Here is an 18539-nt window from a genome sequence, read left to right as displayed (position 1 = left end):
TAGGCAAGGTGCACAGGGGCAAGAGGGGCAGGCTTAGCTTGCTTCTCCTTAGGTGATCCACTTCAGGAGGGGCCCTGTGGCAGCAGGAGGGAGTCAGATCCGCTGCCGGAGGTTTGGCTCTGCAGAAGCGCAGAGTTGGGTGTTTGCGCGGAGCGAGCAAGTTCCCTGGCAGGAACTGGTTCTCTTTGGGATTTTGGCTGGGGGATGGGCGGGGGAGATGGCGCTGGCGAGCGCCTTTGTTCCCCACCAAACTGAGCTCTGTCGTCAGGGGGCTCAGCAGCTCTCCTTCCCTTTGTCCTCCAGCCTTCCCGCTTTCTGAGCAGAGCTGTTAACTTATGACCTCCCAGCCGCTAAGTCGCGCTTGCTGTCGGAACACAGTCCGTCAGGCCCCTCTGCTTTTTGCAAGCCAGACTCGGGGGCTCTGCTTGGCCGGCGAGCCGCCCCTCCGCCCCGGCTCCCTCCCGCCAGTCCGTGGAGCGCGCACCGCCTCGCCGCCCTTCCTACCCTCTTCCGTGGGCCTCTCGTCTGCGCTTGGCTCCGGTGACTCCGTTCTGCTAATCCTCTGGCAGTTTTCTGGGTTATTTAGGCAGGTGTAGGTGGAATCTAAGTGATCTGCAGGATGCGTGGTGAGCCCAGCGTCCTCCTACGCCGCCATCTTCCTTCTCACCTCCAATTCTTTTTTTTTTTTAAACAGAGATATAATTGACATAACACTGTTATATATTTAGGTGTATAGTTTTCTCCTAGTGGTGAAAACTTTTAAGATATACTCTCTCAACAACTTTCAAATATACAACACAGTATCGTGGTTGTGTGTGTGTGTGCGCGCGCGTGCGTGTGTGTTTAATGCAATGCTGATTTTATTCCAGCTAAATAAAGCAATGTACAAGCTACCTGGGCAATAAGCTTAATTCAAGGGGCAAAAGCCAAGAAAGAAGGATTTTTCCTGTTTGTCTTAATTATCAGTCACTGCACCTTCTTTGAAAACAAAAATGAAACAAGAAAATCTTGCTATCAACATTCTTAGTATTCAGCTGTAATATAAGCTGTGAAAAAGAAATACAAGACATAATATTGCAAAGGAAGAGACAAAAAGGTAATTTGAGGATAACATAGCATTATTAAAAAAAATAGAAAAGCCAATACAATCTGCCAAACAAGTTTTAAGTAATTTTAATGATTGAAATAATTAAATAATTCTTATTAAAATAATCAAATAGTACTTGCACAGAACATATTATCTGCCTATCAGCAATAACTGATTAGAAAACATAATATTATAGATATTACCTATTTATAATTATTGTATGTTTATTTCCTATATAGTGAAAAAAAAATCCATTGAGAATAACAGCAAATGTTAACAGGTAGCTTAAATTAGGTATCTCTGGCTTATAGTTCTGCTAAGAAATTCAAAAAAGGAAACACAAATAAATGTGAGTTCCATATTCCAGGATGAAGGACTAAATATGATAAAGATGTCAGCCTCTCTCAAATTATTAACAGATTTTTTATAGCCCCATTAAAAATCCAAATAGTATTACTTTTTTATAACTTGAAAAAATTATTATAAAATTCACCTGGAAAATTACCAGGTGAAATCATCAAAGAATTTTGTGAAAAATTAAATACAGTGAAATGGCTAGCCATAATGGCCAAATATCAAAACATATTAAAAGCAACAATTATAATAGGGAAAGATAGGATAAAATAGGCAGAGAGGGAAAGATTAGGACCTGAGGTCCCTGGGTGAGGAAAAAAACACATATTTTGGAACAATGCTGGCAGCATCTGACCACAGCAAACCCCCTTGAACATAAGGTCCCTCTTGAGAATGTAACAGACACTACTACTCCTCCTCAGGTTCCCCTCAGGAATTTGAGAATCAAAATACTTAACTAAAATAAGTAAACCATAAAACTTATGTCATATGAGAGATAGTATGACCATAGTCTGACTCCTCACACAATGGAATCGAGCCAATCAAGAATGGACAACCCAGCACCTAGTTATCAAGCCAATTAAGGGTATAACCTGAGAAGGAACAAGGGGGAAGGGAAGGAGAAGTTGAGCAGAACCTTATAAAACAAAGACCCTTATCTATATTTGCGGGCATTCACTTTCAAATGCCCCTTTTCTGTAAAGAGAGTTTTCATACTATTCTTACTTTCTAATCTTATACTCTAATAAATTTTTGCCTGCTGCTCATTTTGTGTCCTCTTCTTCATTCTTCGAAGTGGTGAGACAATGAATCCCAGGTATTGAGTGAGGTAAAGAATCCTGCAACACAATGATTAAAATAACATGGTACTAGCCCCCCAAAAAACATATATTTTAATTGAAGAGAACAGAAAGGTCAGAAATACTGTATTTCTGGGGTGCCTGGGTGGCTCAGTAGGTTGAGCATCTGATTTGGGCTCAGGTCATGATTTCCCAGTTGGTGGGTTCGAGCCCTGCATCAGGCTCTGTGCTGACAGTTCAGAGCCTGGAGCCTGCTTCGGATTCTGTGTCTCCCTCTCTCTTTGTTCCTCCCCCACTTGCACTCTCTCTCTCTCTCTCTCTCTCTCTCTCTCTCTCTCTCAAAAATAAATAAAGATAAAAAAATAATTACTGTATTTCTTACAAGTGTTTAATTAAAGAATTATTATGAGTCAATGAGTAAGGTAAGCATTATGCAGAAAATTCTGTTGGATCATGGAATACCAATTTTGATAAAAGTAGTAGATCATTACAGCAATGGATTCCCAGAATCATGTCTCCATTTCTATACCCTTTTGCCTCTAGCTATGGACACACTACAAAGTTTTGGGTGGTTTGTTATGCAGCAATAGATAACTTAGATAACGCCTTGTAGCATATACTAAAGTATATTCCAGATAATTAAAAAATTAAATATAAAATCAAAAGAAAATAAAACTTGATTTGAGAACTGAATGAACTTATGACATTTCAGGTGTAAGACATTCTGGTAGTATGCTAGCTTTCTTGGCTTTACAAGGGAAAACCTGAAATTTGACTACCTAACATTAACCATCTCACAAACTACAATAGCAAAAGAAACGAATGGAAAGAGAGACAAGAGGCTGGGAAAAGCAATAGCATGAAATATGGCAAGGGTTAATGTCACTGCTTTATAAATATATTCAAATTTGTATGTAAAACAAGGCTGTGAACAGAAAATTTACATCAGAGGACATAAGATAGTTTATAAACACAAGGAAAGACATCGGATCTTGATAGCAATCAAAGAATTAGAAGTATAATAACCTTGAGGTAACATTTTAAAACTAGGAATTTAGAGGGAAAAAATGGTATAATTTGGTGTTAGGTTGTATTTTGTTGGTACTGCCAGTCTGTACTCTTTGGAAAGCAACATTATTGATGGGCACTAAAATTTTTGTATATTTTGACTTAAAATTCCTGTTCTAGGAAAATTATCCAAAGAAAGTAATTCAACAGAGGTGCCTGGGTGGCTCAGTTGGTTAAGTGTGGATTCTTGATTTCAGCTGTCATGATATAACAGTTGGTGAGTTTGAGACCCACCATCAGATTCTGCGCTGACAGTGTGGATCCTGCTTGGGATTCTCTCTCTCCCCCTCTCTCTGTCCCTACCCCACTCTCTCTCTGTCTTCATAAACTTAATAAATAAACTTAAAAAAAAAAAAAAGAATTCAACAAATGTGAAAAGTCAAATGCACGAAGGTATGCTTTATAATATTACTTTTATAGTAAAACATGGAAACTTTGTATTGTCCAATAGAGGGGAAATTACTTGTCAGAAGCACCAGTAAGAGGTGAAATTCCAAGTTCCCATTAAATGTTAAAATTATAAAGATCATGAAGCAGCATAAATATGTTTATGTGATACTAGATGAAAATAATTTAAAACTGAATGCATACAATGAACACAATGGAACAAATAAATACACATGATCTTATCAAATCCTCAGATCCTCTTTGAAGTAAATTTTGGCTCCATAATTACAGAAGAAACAACATAAACAATTTTTCCATGTTCAAGCTTTTAATAAGTAATAGACCTCAAGTCTGTTAATTGCAGCACCCACCCATGTTACCGATTAACACAATTAATCATTTTTTTTGTGCCCAAATGCTTGCTCTTCCCACCACATCCTCCTTCATTTATTCAAAGAATTGGCAGCACTATGCAGAATAGGAAATAGCTTCTTAAAGTTTATGGGATCACAGATTTTTCTCCTTCACTTTTCAGACAATTTTTAAATGTTATACCTATTTTATAATACAAAAACGGAAAATGCAGTTAAAAATAAAGGATCAAATTCTTTCAACTCTGCCCCAACAACCCGGAAACTTGAACTCTGTGCCAGCGCTATTTACTAAGGGCCAGGGAGGGGCCGGCATCAAGGAGGTGGGGCTGGCGTCGCAAAAAGAAACAGAAGGCATGCAAAAACCCGCGGCGGTGCTTTACGGCACTCGTTCCGCCTCTCCAGGTGCGGGCGGCGGAAGCCGGGAAACATGGTGGCCTCCTGCTTTCTTCGCAAGTGTTTGACTGCCCTGGCAGGGTTGTTGCTCTTGTCCTTCGGCAGCTTGGCCGCTAGTCAGATCGAGGTAGGAATCAGGCCCTCCGAGCGACAGGGCCCTGGGAGGACAGCTGCGTTGTGGCTGTGAGTGCACCAACAGATGACCCGACTCAACAGCAGCAGAGGGAAGCATCAGCCTCTTACTAGGCTGACTGGGCTGTGGGGAGGGTCTCGGTCTGTTTCGCCCTTTTAAAACGACGAATTTAAAGAATCAAATCTTAGGATACGGAGGAGGGCCTGATCCATTGCTCCGACGAGTGTGTGGTCCCTAGCAGTTGAAATGAAAGCACAGGAGTGAAGCACCTACTTTCCTATTAAACTACAACGCTCCCCTTTGACAGGAGTCACATGGGTACGGTGTTTTATTTTTGGCTCACAGGAATTCTGACCTTTTATAAAACTTTTGCTCTCCCTAGTACTCTGACAATACTTGAGGCCAGTTCTACAGTCTAGATCTGTGGTATCGTTGTCAGACTTGCATATCCTGTTGGCTAAGGGGCCGAGATAGCACACATTTGAAAATCTGTGTCCAAAGTTTCATCTTCTGTCTAGCCCACCTCCTGTGGGATAGCTACTAAGTCAGAAACGTGTTTTGATTTTTTAAAAATAACCCCCCCCCTTTTTTATCCCACATTTTGATTAACACTAAATTCTACGTTATGAGCTTTAAAAATTGCTTTCATCTTTCCAGTTCCACTGGCTTAATGCAGGCCCTGGCCATTTCTTGCCTAGACTATTGCAACAACGATCTTGTTTCCCTCAGGCTTCCAAAGGCCCTCACTTAGATGTTAAATTAGTCTTCATAAAATGCAGATATAATGGGGTTGTTCTTCTGATTTAATCCTTCCAGTGTTTTCCAGAGGAAAGTCTAAATAAACATCATGATCTGGTCTCTGCTCACTTTTGTGGTCTTCTTATTGGAGCCCATTCTTTCCAGCATTTAAGTGTCCTGAGTTTAGACCAGTGGATTATAAACTTTTTGAATACATACCTCCCCAGTTGAAAAAGACACAAAGAATGCACCCTCTGTCTATATCCATGAATTACTACTAATCTATATATTCAATATTTATAAGGCATTTTTTAATACACTACAAATATAAAAAGAAGTTCCGCTATTTTCCTCCTTTATTCTAATGGATTATCGTGTGTACTTCATTTTGGATAACATTACTATTACTTTTTTGTAGTTATATTGTTGCTGTGCTTTTTCACATTACCATGTTTTATAACCTCTTATTTATTCTGTCCATTTACTAAGATGAAGTAGAAGCATAACTTCTGTAGAGTCTTTCCTTATCCCTTGTCTTTGTTTATACTGTTGTAATTTGTACACTTAGCTAATATAGCACTTATCTGTTGTAATCCATATATGCTTTATAATATCTATTATTCCATCATCTTTCACTTAAAAGTGCAATAGCTCCCTAACTGGCCCGGCTCAAGTCTTTCTTCCTTCCAGTCTGTTTTCTAAGCTGCAGCCAGAGTAATTTTTAAAAATGCAACTCGGATCATGTATCCATAAACACCTTAATGTTTCTTTAAGGATAAAGAAACATTTATCCTCTCTTTCTATTTCACAGACTTCTAGTAGTGCTAATCTTTCAGTTTCTAAAAGCCTTTAGGCTCCTTTCTGCCATTAGGGTGTATGTTCCTTCTGTCTGGAATTATCCTCCCTCTTCTCTTCATCTTTTGGGTCCTAACCTAAATGTCACTTCTCTAGGGGAAACTTCCCTGACGCCTTCCCACTTCCCACCCCCCGAATCAGGTCAGGTCAGGTCTCTCTAGGGGTCTACTGTACTCTTTCATGATACTGTGTATCTTATCTTGGTAGAATTCATAGTTTGCCCTCATCTGCTTAATGTGTGTCTGTCAGATTGGATAGTAACCTCTTTGAAGGCAAGTACGATGACTATTTTTGCCCATCATTGTATTGTGAGCGTTCAGGACAGTGGCTGGCACATGGCACCCAATGAATGTGATGAATGAATGAATGTTACATTGCAGTGTAATGTGTTTGCATGCTTCCTTATTGAACTCTGGGATTCTTCAGAGAAAGAAGCATGTTATTTAGTGATTTTTTATATCACTATACATTACATGTACATGGCACATGATAGGTGCTCCACTCATGTAGAATGAATAACTTTGCAGTGCCTATATTGTCTAAACAATCACAAAAGAGTTTTGCCATAACAAAATTTTCACTAAAGTCTTAATAATGTAAGAATTTTCAGCTAGAAGGGACATTTGAGATTATTGGGTCAACTCTTACTTTCTACATGAGGAAAGTCAAGTCTAAAGAGCTAGGTGACTTACCCCAGTCTCACAGCCATGTGAGGGATAGGACCTGGGCTAAAGCCCACATCTTCAAATTTTTAAACTAATGCTTTAATCCATTGTAGCACATTTTTTCTTTAGCATCTAGGCAGCTGTTGAGAAAGGTTTAAAAAAGATGTGTGTGTGTGTGTGTGTGTGTGTGTGTGTGTGTATGACACATTTGAGTGAATTTATTTTATTCTCCCTGCAGTTTTCTTGCCAGCTGAAAATTAGAACAGCTAAAGTTAGTTATGCAATTTCTATGTTCCAGTCACCATTCCTACCTTCTGTGTGTCAGGTAATATTACTATGGGCACAGAGAAGCTTTCCTAAGCTTTTACAGCTTGTAAATAATAGGGCCCAGATTTGAATCCAGGAAGTATGACTATTTTAGTAATTAATACTGGTTGGTAGTAGATCTGGGGTCATTAAAGTTTATATTCACTATTATTTTAATATATAATAAACATAGTGTTCCTTAAGTATCTGGATACTATTGGATATTGAGGTTTTTAATGTTCCACAATGGCAAATATAGTTCAGACTTTAACAGATTAGTGAAATGGTACATGGCAGCATGCTAGAGAATGTACTCAATCAGATGTAGTGATGTGTTCATATAAAGTAATTGGAAGCATCCAGTACAGAATAGGAGGAAATAATTAATGAAACTTCAACAAGAAGCGTATTAATTATTAAGTGTATAATCAAGGCATGAAAATAAGTCATTCACAATTTGAAGACTGAATTGAAAAACTAGAAGCTGAGGAATGAGGAAGAGCTGGTTGTGTTCGAGATACATTGTTTAAAAACAAGCAACTCCCTCCACAGTGCCCCCAACAAAAAAAAATGAAACTTTTGTCCTTCATAAGGTCAAATACTAGACCCTTTATAAATTTGCATGATGATAATTTACTGTCATTGTAACTGTAAAGACTTCATGAATCTTAACTTTTTTATTCTCAGAAATGTGGCTTTTCTAATATATTTGCTATTATTTGACTTGTAGGATCAAACAGAACAGTTCTTTAGAAGTGGGCATACAAACAACTGGGCTGTTTTGGTAAGTATGTAGCTATTCACATTAGATACGTGTCTGAGAAATTTTGTGAATCAGATTTTTGAAAAAGAGTTTTTATTTTCTCATATCTTATAAAAAATTCCTTATTTTGATTTGGCTATATTTTAAGTTGACTGTGTCAACTAATAATATTCTATGCCTTCAATATATTGTCAAGTGGTGATGTGTAAATAAATATAAGAATAAATTAAATACTATTGTTAAGGGAAATATTTTATAAAATATAGATTCATTTTAATAATGGAAACTAGTAATTGTATTTCTTTTTCCTTTTTTTTTTTTTTTTTTGAAGTAGACTCCATGCCCAGTGTGGGGCTTGAACTCATGACTCTGAGATCAAGTGTTAGAAAGTCTACCTCCTGAGCCAGCTGGATACCACTGTATTTCTTATCTGTGATATTAGATACTCTCTACTTAGGTTATTTTTTTAGTTATCTTTTTTTTTTTTTCTAGAAAAATAAATAATCACTGTAGAAAATTCAAATTATACAGAAAAGTTTAGAAGAGGACAGATTAGGGGCACTTGGGTGGCTCAGTCAGTGAGCATCTGACTCTTGATTTTGGCTCAGGTCATGATCCCTGACCACAACCCTGGGATCAAGCCCCTCATTGGGCTCTGCCCTGAGCATGGAGCCTGCTTGAGATTCTCTTTCTCTCTCTCTCTCTCTCTCTCTCTCTCTCTCTCTCTCTCTCATTCTGCTCCTCTCCCCTGCTTACACTCTATCTCTAAAAACAAAAAACAAAACAAAAAAGAAAAGAAATAAAAGATTACTTTTATGTTATGTGAATCTTAATTTGAAAAACAAGGAAGACAGAGAAAATACCTTCAAGTCCCACACATGCTGGCATTAACATTTTGATGGAATTCTTCTAACCTTCTTTCCCTTCAAATATAAGCATAAAGATAAATGATTTTAAGTTACAGGGGTCATCTTATCACTGTTATTTTGCAACCCAGTAGCAGTATATCTTGGAGATCTTTCCCTGCCAATAAAGAGATGCGTAATCATTTCCAAAGGCTGTATTATTTTCTATTTTAGTAATAGAATATTATTAGAAAAGAAAATAAATATTTTCTATTTTAATGTACCAGAATCTCTAGTTCATGAGCATTTAGATTCTAAAGTTTTATTTTAAACAAGGCTATGTTGGGTAGCCTTATACATACACCTTTGTGAACTTGACTGATTTTCTGTTTAGGATAAATTCCTAAGCCATAAGGCTAGGAAGTTATGGAACATAATTGCTCTTCAGAAGTGCTTTACCTCTTTTTTTCTAATCCCAAGACAACTCTGTATTATTAACTTTTGCCTTTTCTCTTTGATTGCTGGGTAACAAATTAAATTGTTTTAATTTGAATTGTTTTGATTCTTAGTAAGGTTTGTTTATTGGCCTATTTTTCTTTTTTGTCCTTTTTATTTTTCTTGGTGTGAATTACCATCTTAATTTATCTGGATTTATAAATTTGTATTTTTAATTTTCCTAACAGAATACATGTATGGGTGCCTGGGTGGCTCAGTTGGTTGAGGGTTCAACTCTTGATTTCAGCTCAGGTCATAATCCCAGCATCATGGGATTGAGCTGTGCGTCAGGCTCTGTACACAGTGTGGAGCCTGCTTGGGATTCATTCATTCATTCATATTCTCTCTCTCTCTCTCTCTCCCCCCCCCCATCTGCCCCTCTCCCTGGCCCTCACTCTCTTTCTCTCTAAAAAAATAAAAAACAAAAAATAGAATACACATAATCAATTTTGTTTTTCCTGTATTTGGAAAGTATTTGGATAGTAGTTTCTCTGGGGGGGATTTATTTAATGACATTTACATGATTAGAAGATAGAATGAATTTGACTTAATGAAAAAAATGTATAGAAGAGTTGACTGAAAGAAACAATGAGGAAATAGACAAGAAAGGAAGCAAATTTTTGTGAAAAAGGAAGTGGGGGGCAGATAACAGTACTGCATTTCAAAGCCAGTAACTCATGTTGGGAAAGGAGGAAAACTGAGAACCATGAATTGTGGGATTTCAGATGAAGTGTAAAGGAGGTGGGTGGAGGAATTCAACTGAAATGCAGGACAAACATGTAAGATTATAATTACCTTTACTAAGGCCAAAGGAAGACTCTTAATGTCTGGGGCCTTGTAAGTTTGAGAATAGTTTCATTCAAGTATGTAATTATCTACAGGTTGCTAAAAGTAAATAAAAGTGATTATAGTTGCTATACATAATTGTATTGTGATTAAATGGGACAGCCTAATGTGGGTTTATGGGTTATTTTATTGTTCTCCAAGAAAGAACACCTCCTCTATACTATTCCTCACAAGAGATTTTATGAAAGAATTGAACAAAAGCTGATTAAGATGAGGAAACAGGTTTTTGGTGACCACTTAAAAGAGGGGAAGACTTAGCAGGAGGCAGGCCATGATCTACCAATTTGAGAGGATAACTTGCTCTACAGGAAACCAAGGGCTCTTCAATGACTAGTCTTTCCATGGGAATTCTTTAAAAAGAGAATAACTGCCTATGTGTAGACAACTAATTGCCAAAGGGCTCATCCTTTAGAATATGAACCTATTAGCTTATACTGCACACACATGGAGGCTTTCCTTGTCTGGGAAACCTCTGTGAGCCCCTCTTCAATTGCACTAACTTGGATCTCAGATGAGAAATAGAGAATGACAGAATTATTACAGAGCATTTCACAACAATTGCAGTTTCACATTGTGTGCGATATTTCACACATTCACTCAGACTTAGTAAAGTGAGACTTCAGTGAATTGTGCTTTCCTTTTTTTAAATGTTTATTTATTGAGAGAGGGGGGAGGGACAGAGAGAGAGAGAGAGAGAGAGAGAGAGAGAGAGAGAAAGAATGCCAAGCAGGCTCTGTGCTGTCAGCTCAAGAGCCCAATGCAGGGTTTGAACCCATGAACTAAGAGATCATGACCTGAGCCAAAAATCAAGAGTTGGATGCTCAACTGACTGAGTCATCCAAGCGCCCTGAATTGTGCTTTCTTAAATGGAAAATCATGAAATTTGACCAGAGTCAAGTTGAAAGTACTAAGCATGCATTTTTTTCAGTGGTACATCATTCATATTTTAAAAATACATATGTTTTCTTCTACCAGTTTGAGTTAATTTGTTTTTCGTCTTGACTAAATGATCAGAGGTAAGTGGAATGCCCCTTTGGCCTTATACTATGACTGAGAAACTTTTGCCACCAGAGGGAAATACAAGGAAAATTGGATTCCATTTTATTTTCAAGACCTGCTTTGAGTAAATTATTTTTGCTTCTGTTTAATAAAAAAATGTTATAATGATAATCCTTACCCATGGTTTAAAAAAAGTACAATGAGGAAGGGTGTAAACTGAAAAATCATTGTACCCCCTCTTACTCCCATTTTTATTCTCCATGATCGCTATTATCATTTTCTTGTGTATTCTTTTAGAAATTTCCAGTGCATATTATTACATTTATGTCTACCTCTCTGTCCTTTTCAAAAGACTAATGGATCATATCCCTTGCTCTTTTACCACTGGCTTTTTTTTTTTTTTTTGGTATCTCATTTTGAGAATATGAATAATTTACATTAAGTTGGTATTACCTGGTCCCTTCTCTTTTGCCACTGTAATTTCATGTTTAGTAACTTGCTGGTGAAAACGAGGACAGTTTCTTAGGTTTATGCTCATTAAATACTATAATAGCTGAAAAAAGCCTTTTGGGTATGGTAAAATGCACTGAATATAGTGGTGTTTATTATGACTAATGCAGATATAAATTATTTAAACTATTTCTGCTCAAGTTAGGGAATATGTACTTGATCTCTTGCTACTAATGGGTAGTGATTTTGTTTCTAGATTTTTGATTTCAATATTTGCTAGAATAGGCAATGTCATAGTGAAAATTCTTGAGTACATATTTTTGCGTACTTACATAAGCTAAATCAAAAGGTAAATATTTGGGGTGCCTGCTGGCTCAGTTGGTTGAGCGTCTGACTTCAGCTCAGGTCATGTTCTCATGGTTCGTGAATTCTAGCCCCACATAGGACTCTCTGTTGATCACAGAGCCTGCTTGGGATCCTCTGACCCCCTCTCTTACTGCCCCTCCCCTGCTTACCCTTCTCTCTCAAAAATAAACATTTTTTAAAAAAAGATAAATATTCAAACTTGATATATGTTGCAAATTACCCTCTTAGAACGGTTATTTTAGTTTGCATTCTCAACAGTAGGATATGAGTTATTCATTTCCCCTCACGATAGCCAATACCATGCATTGTCATGGACTTTTACTTATCAATTCAGTTTATGTTTTTAAAATTATGATAAAAGTTGAGCATCTCTAAGAGTTATAATGTCCATTTTGAATACCTTTACTATGAAATGTTTTGCTCTCCTTTTCCCGTTTTTCAAAATTGGGATGTTCACTTTTTCTTGAGCTATAGTTAATTCAAGTTAAAAAAATTTTTTTTTTTACATTTATTTATTTTTGAGAGAGAGAGAGAGTGCAGGGGAGGGGCAGAGAGAGAGAGAGAGAGGGAGACAGAATCCAAAGCAGGCTCTAGGTTCTGAGCTGTTAGCACAGAGCCCGACACGGGGCTTGAACCCATGAACCATGAGGTCATGACCTGAGCCGAAGTCAGACGCTCAACCAAATGAGCTACCTAGGTGCCCCTGGTTATTTCAAGTTTTTCGTTTCAGTTAGGACTTTATGGTACTTTTGAAACATGGAATTTTACATTTTAATGTAGTCAAAAATTTTAGTCATTTCCTTATTGGATTCCAGGTTGAAAATTTGTTTTAATAAAAAAAATCTTGAGGTTCCTTTCTGTTTGCAGGGGCAGGAACATTTATGCTATTCTCAAAGCTGTCATTATACCTACTAATCACAGAGGCTTGTGGTCGGAGGTAGGGTGGGAGCTTGGGGGGTAGGTATGCTTCCTTTGGAATGGATTTTCAAGAGGACTGATTTTTGAGACATGGCATTAGATTTTTCTAGTACCGTTGATATCATTTTTAGGAATCAGTTTATTTTTTTTAATGTTTTATTTTTGAGAGAGAGAAATAGCAAGTGGGAGAAGGACCGAGAGAGGGAGACACAGAATCTGAAGCAGGCTCTGGGCTCTGAGCTGTCAGCACAGAGCCTGACGTGGGGCTTGTACTCACAAGACTGCGAGATTATGACCTGAACTGAAGTTGGACGTTTAACTGACTGAGCCACCCAGGCACCCCCATTTTTTTTTTTTTAATGTAAAACTTGTTTGGATTGTTTCTCGTTATCTGTTCAGTTCAACAACTTCTTTATGATGTATTCTCTTATATGCATATAAAATTGTTTTGTATGTTGTCTAACATTTTTCATAACTAAAAATAGGCAGCAATTCAGAGTGAAAGGAATATTATATAACCCAAGATAGTTAATTTTCTTTCCTATTCTGTGAAGAGATTATGGACATTGCCTTTGATTGTAAAGAATTTAACCTTTTAGACATAGGAACATTATAGAATCACATAAATTGCGAGTAACTAAGTTGATTCGGTATTTAATTAAATCACCCAAAGATTTGTTTTCTCTTGAACTGAATGGTCTTTTTATTTAATAGCAGTTATGAAAGACTTCTCTTTAGAGGGATTGGTTTTATTGGCAATTATTTATATGCTTTGCTGTTTGTAAGCCTAAGTTATGATACACTCTTTTTTTTAGGCATCTCTGAATCCTACTTAAAGAGAAATAATTCTGTAATCCAGTGGCTTATTTTGATTCATAATAATATGTTTCTTTTAATTCTTTAGGTATGTACATCCCGGTTCTGGTTTAATTATCGACATGTTGCAAATACTCTTTCTGTTTATAGAAGTGTCAAGAGGCTAGGTATCCCTGACAGGTAAGAATTCTTAATAAAGCTTAACTCTGAACCTCAGTGAAAATTACCCTTGGACAGTTGTTACCATTTTTGCATTTTTGTGTTGCTTTGGAAAAGGTAAAGAAACCTGAGGTATTTTTTTATGTTGTTAGAGCATACCATCATTTATAAAGAGCTGTTACTTAAGATCATAATGGCAAATTATATAAAACAACAATCAATACTAAGGTAAAAAGATTTGATAAAGTATAATTGTTTAGTTTCATTTATTATTAAATGCTTTAGTCTGGGTTTTTAATTGTAGGCAACAGAAGACAATTTTGACTATTTCAAGTAGAAAAGTAATTTACTGAAATCATATTGATGAGTTCACCAAATTGCTGAGAAGGTTGTATGTAGCTGTAAGTCAGGAACATGTTAGGCTAGGGAGCAGAAAAGACATCTGGAAATCATGGCATAAAACCATCCAGTAATGGGACGCCGGGGTGACTCAGTTGGTTAAGCATCTGACTCTTGGTTTTGGCTCAGGTCATAATCTCACAGGTTTGTGAGTTTGAGCCCTGTCCATGTTGACAGTATGGAGCCTGCTTGGGATTCGCTGTCTCCCTCTCTCTGTGTCCCTCTCCCACTTGCATGGCCTCTACCTGTCTCAAAATAAATAAATAAACTTTAAAGAACAAATTAAAAAAAAACCAAAAAACAGTGACAATACTGCTGCCACAAATTGCTGGCTAGACTCAGCTACTGCATAGCTGCTACCATTACCTTTGGAAACTTAACGTTGCTGCTGCTGTCTGCTGCTGTCCTGTCCTAGGTTGTTACTATCTCTAGCTTTTAATTTAGAGTTCTTGGCGGAAATGTCATATTGGCAGAGCATGGATTAAGTGCCTGTGTTCATGCTGATGAGGTGACAGGAAGAATGACTGTATGGCATTGTTAGCTTCTATAAATGGAGATGGACCCTGCCTTCTATAAAGACTCATAAAGTGAGGTACAGTATTTCCTAATTACATGAGGTGGTTCAGATACCAGGCAAAACCCTGCGCCTCCACCCCCAGATACACGTTCTTCTCTACATTTCATCTGTCAGATATGATAGAGCTGTTTCTGCTACCACCAGTAGCTTCTACTAGTTATAGAAGGAACTGCAATCAATTCAGTTATTTGGGTTTGATTTATTTAGTCCTGTGTACCTTTCTACCTTTGAAGCAGTATAGAAAGAGTTTTGCACCCAGACAGATCTGAGTTTGATATCTGGGGTTAGTGGTGATTTTTGTTAAGTGACTTCATCATGCTAAGCCTGTTTCTTCAGCTATTCCATGATGATAATAGTATCATCTTTGCAAGATTCCGATACTTGCAATAAAAAGCAAATAGAGATACATGCAAAGTGCTGCGGGAGCAAAAAGGAAGCAGTGAGTGACTCAGGAAACAAAGATAGAGTACATTCTCTGTAAATAGATCATGTTAGCCTAGGAAGCTGACAAAAAGTATAATTTAATTCCTGTATTTCATCTGAAAATTAAGGCAACTCGATAATATTACCATTTTAAAAAGTACATTAAGTCTGAGAAAGAATGGTTTGCTATATTATTCTTGTAATTAGCCAATTATAATTTATTAACTGGTTCTCCTCTAATAGGGCTATGTGGCAATCAAAGCCACACACACAGCCTCTATACCCTGTGTGCTCCTCCAGGAGTTACTATGCATAGTTTGGCAATAGTTACCACTTTGATAAATGAATCTTTGTCTGGTCTCTAGGTTATTATGATATGTTTAAATGGTCTAAGTAAGATTTGGAAGGACTTTTAAAAAATAGAATATAACTGTAAAATGTGTTTTATATACTATAATTGGTAGGTTTGTGCCTGGGTTTCTGAAGGATGTTTTTTTTTTTTTTTTTAATTTTTTTTTTCAACGTTTATTTATTTTTGGGACAGAGAGAGACAGAGCATGAACGGGGGAGGGGCAGAGAGAGAGGGAGACACAGAATCAGAAACAGGCTCCAGGCTCTGAGCCATCAGCCCAGAGCCCGATGCGGGGCTCGAACTCACGGACCGCGAGATCGTGACCTGGCTGAAGTGGGACGCTTAACCGACTGCGCCACCCAGGCGCCCCTGAAGGATGTTCTTTAAAGGCTTGTTCCTGTTTCATGGGGTGCCTGCGTGGCTCAGTTGGTTAAGGTTCCGACTTCAGCTCAGGTCATGATCTTGCAGTTCGTGAGTTTGAGCCCTGTGTTAGGCTCTCTGCTGACAGCTCAGAGCCTGGTGCCTGCTTCTGATTCTGTGCCTCCCTCTCTCTCTCTGCCCCTCCCCTACTTGCATTCTGTCTCTCCAAAATGAATAAATGTTAAAAAATTTTTTTTAATTTAAAAGCTTGTTCCTGTCTCACATGATTACATATCTACCTCTGTTTATGATGTCTTTTGGGGGGAATGAATTGAGGATTTAAACCATTTATTATTTTATAAACAGATTAATATATAATATTCAATTTGGCTTTTAGCCTATTTATGGTGAGTATTCTTAGTTATGGAGAATATTACTCTTATTAATGACTTATCTTACTTTACTCCTACCTGGGATTAAATATGAAGATATTTCTGTGGTGCTTGGGTGTCTCAATCAGTTAAGCATCTGACTCTTGATTTTGGCTCAGGTTATGATCTTACAGGTGGTGGGATTGAGCCCCATGTTGGGCTTCATGCTGTCAGCAGAGCCTGCTTGGGATTCTCTCTCTGTCTGTCTCTCTCTCTCTCTCTTTCACCCCTCCCCTGCTTTCTCTCTCTCAAAATAAATAAATAGACAAAAAAAAAAAAAGATATTTCTAAGTAAATTCTTTAGAAAGTAACAAATTATTATAACAGTTTAGAAACTTAAAATCATTAAGAAGAGTTTTTAGTTTTAAAGCTTGAATTTCATTTGTGTGTCATCCTTGCACAGGGGAGGTGCTAATCTCTGTATCATTCCAATTTTAGTCTATGTGCTGCTGAAGCAAGCACTTAAAGCTTGAATTTCAAACTACAGTTTGAATTTATTTTTATACAGTATGTAACATTTTTCAGTTAAGAAAATATTATCATGACTTCTGTTCATTGTCCAGGTATGCATGCTGAGAAAAATGAGTGGTCATTACATTTAATAAATACTATGAGTAGAGCTCTGTTTCGTTTTTGTATTTTTTCATTTGTTTTTCAAAGCAGTATTTTACCTTTGTCTTGAAATGCAGGGTATTTGTATTTAGTTTTCCCATGTTCTTCAGTAAGAAATTAGTTCATGTCACAAGTCATTTGCTGAAATACATGACACAGGTGATTGCCTTTTATTTTGGAAGTTCACATCAATTCCATAGGTCCTGTTTGAAACATAACATTAGTGATGTCACTACTCTTGTTCTGATTTCTTTCTCATCTTCTGTCTGTACTTCACACATTCTGGCCATACTGAGCCATTCTCTGTGCCTCGAATGGTTGTCAGTACTTCTGGCTCACTACTACCAACACCTGGCTGTGATTCTGAATCTCTTGTGGTTAAAAATATAGGTTTCTTGGCTCCACCCCTGGTGATTCTACTTCCCTAAGTCTTAAGTGAGGCCTAGATATCAGCTCTAGATGTGGTTCAGATGCACAATCAAGTTTAGGAAGCACAGATTTAATTTATACCTGACCTTCCAAATTCACATTCATACTTCTTTAAAAATGCATTTCCTGACCCCCTTCTTTGCTTCTGTGGTATCCTGTGTATACTTTTATCCTAACATGATTATACCAGTTATAGTATGTCTCCCTCATTAGGTTATAACTCCTTGAAAGGACTATGGATTATATTTTATTTCATTTTGTACTTCTAGGGTCTAGCACAGTGTCTGACACATAGTAGGTTCTCAGTAGGTATTGAATAGGTAAACAAGTGACTTGGAAATATTTTATCAGTCAGGCAAAGTACACACAAGTTTGTACTTCAAAAATAAAAACACTTCTGTTTCCTAAATTGTAGTTAGTTTAGTTTTTAGCAAATATTAGTCTGTTACAAAAGAAATTTTAATAAATAGGTTGTAGGAATTTTATAATAATATTTTAAAGTATTGACGCAGGGTAAGGGATTTTAATGGTTATGGGAGCAAATAAAAAGACATGTTATTATCATTTTCATAGCGAAGTTCATAGCATGGAGGACAGGTGTTTTGTTCTTTGTCCATGCTTTCTGTAACCTTACCTGCCCTCAGAAATTTTGTTTTTATTTGCCTGGTTTTAACTTCCTTAAACATTCACTTTTTTGGGAAATTTTCTGCCCTCAAATAATTGTTTTGGACTAAATCTCTGTTTTGCTACCTCTAGTATGCTTAATATGCTTAAGATGAGGGAGGGAAAAGGCATTATGCAGAGGTTAGATCCTAAATTCAGCATGTGAAACAAAATTGAGCCAAATTATTCTCGAAAGTTTCTGAAATAGCACATAAAGTACAATATAGTATTCCATCAAGTCTAACAGCCAGTTTTCCCTCCAGTGCTAGTGCAGATAACTGTTTTCTTTTTCTTTAGTGGAGCACTTGATAAAATGGTTTACTTAGGATTAGGGGATATGTTATGTGAAAGTATACATCTCCTTAATAGTAGAATTATGGGGTGCCTGGGTGGCTCAGTCAGTTAAGGGTCCGACTTCAGTTCAGGTTATGATCTCACGGTTTGTGAGCTTGAGCCCCGTGTTTGACTTTGCTAAC

General features: G+C 37.2%; 1 protein-coding gene and 1 non-coding gene across 2 annotated transcripts in view; one reads left to right on the top strand and one right to left on the bottom strand.

The window, feature by feature from the left end:
• Window positions 1-4447: 4447 nt before the first annotated feature.
• The window catches only part of PIGK (phosphatidylinositol glycan anchor biosynthesis class K), a 124133-nt gene continuing 110041 nt past the window's right edge, over window positions 4448-18539 (top strand). Inside the window, exons 1-3 of the mRNA XM_040470687.1 lie at window positions 4448-4590; window positions 7891-7944; window positions 13747-13838. Coding sequence (XP_040326621.1) covers window positions 4498-4590; window positions 7891-7944; window positions 13747-13838 — 239 coding nt within the window. The 5' untranslated portion in view covers window positions 4448-4497. The remainder of the gene's footprint in view (window positions 4591-7890; window positions 7945-13746; window positions 13839-18539) is intronic.
• Window positions 16718-16821, bottom strand: LOC121027880 (U6 spliceosomal RNA). The gene has a single exon (XR_005788965.1). It is a non-coding gene; the product is annotated as a U6 spliceosomal RNA (small nuclear RNA).

The sequence above is a fragment of the Herpailurus yagouaroundi genome, unplaced genomic scaffold (assembly GCF_014898765.1).
Source record: "Herpailurus yagouaroundi ecotype Mexico unplaced genomic scaffold, PumYag 77, whole genome shotgun sequence".
Classification (NCBI taxonomy): Eukaryota; Metazoa; Chordata; class Mammalia; order Carnivora; family Felidae; genus Herpailurus; species Herpailurus yagouaroundi.
This window is presented reverse-complemented; position numbering and strand designations above follow the sequence as displayed.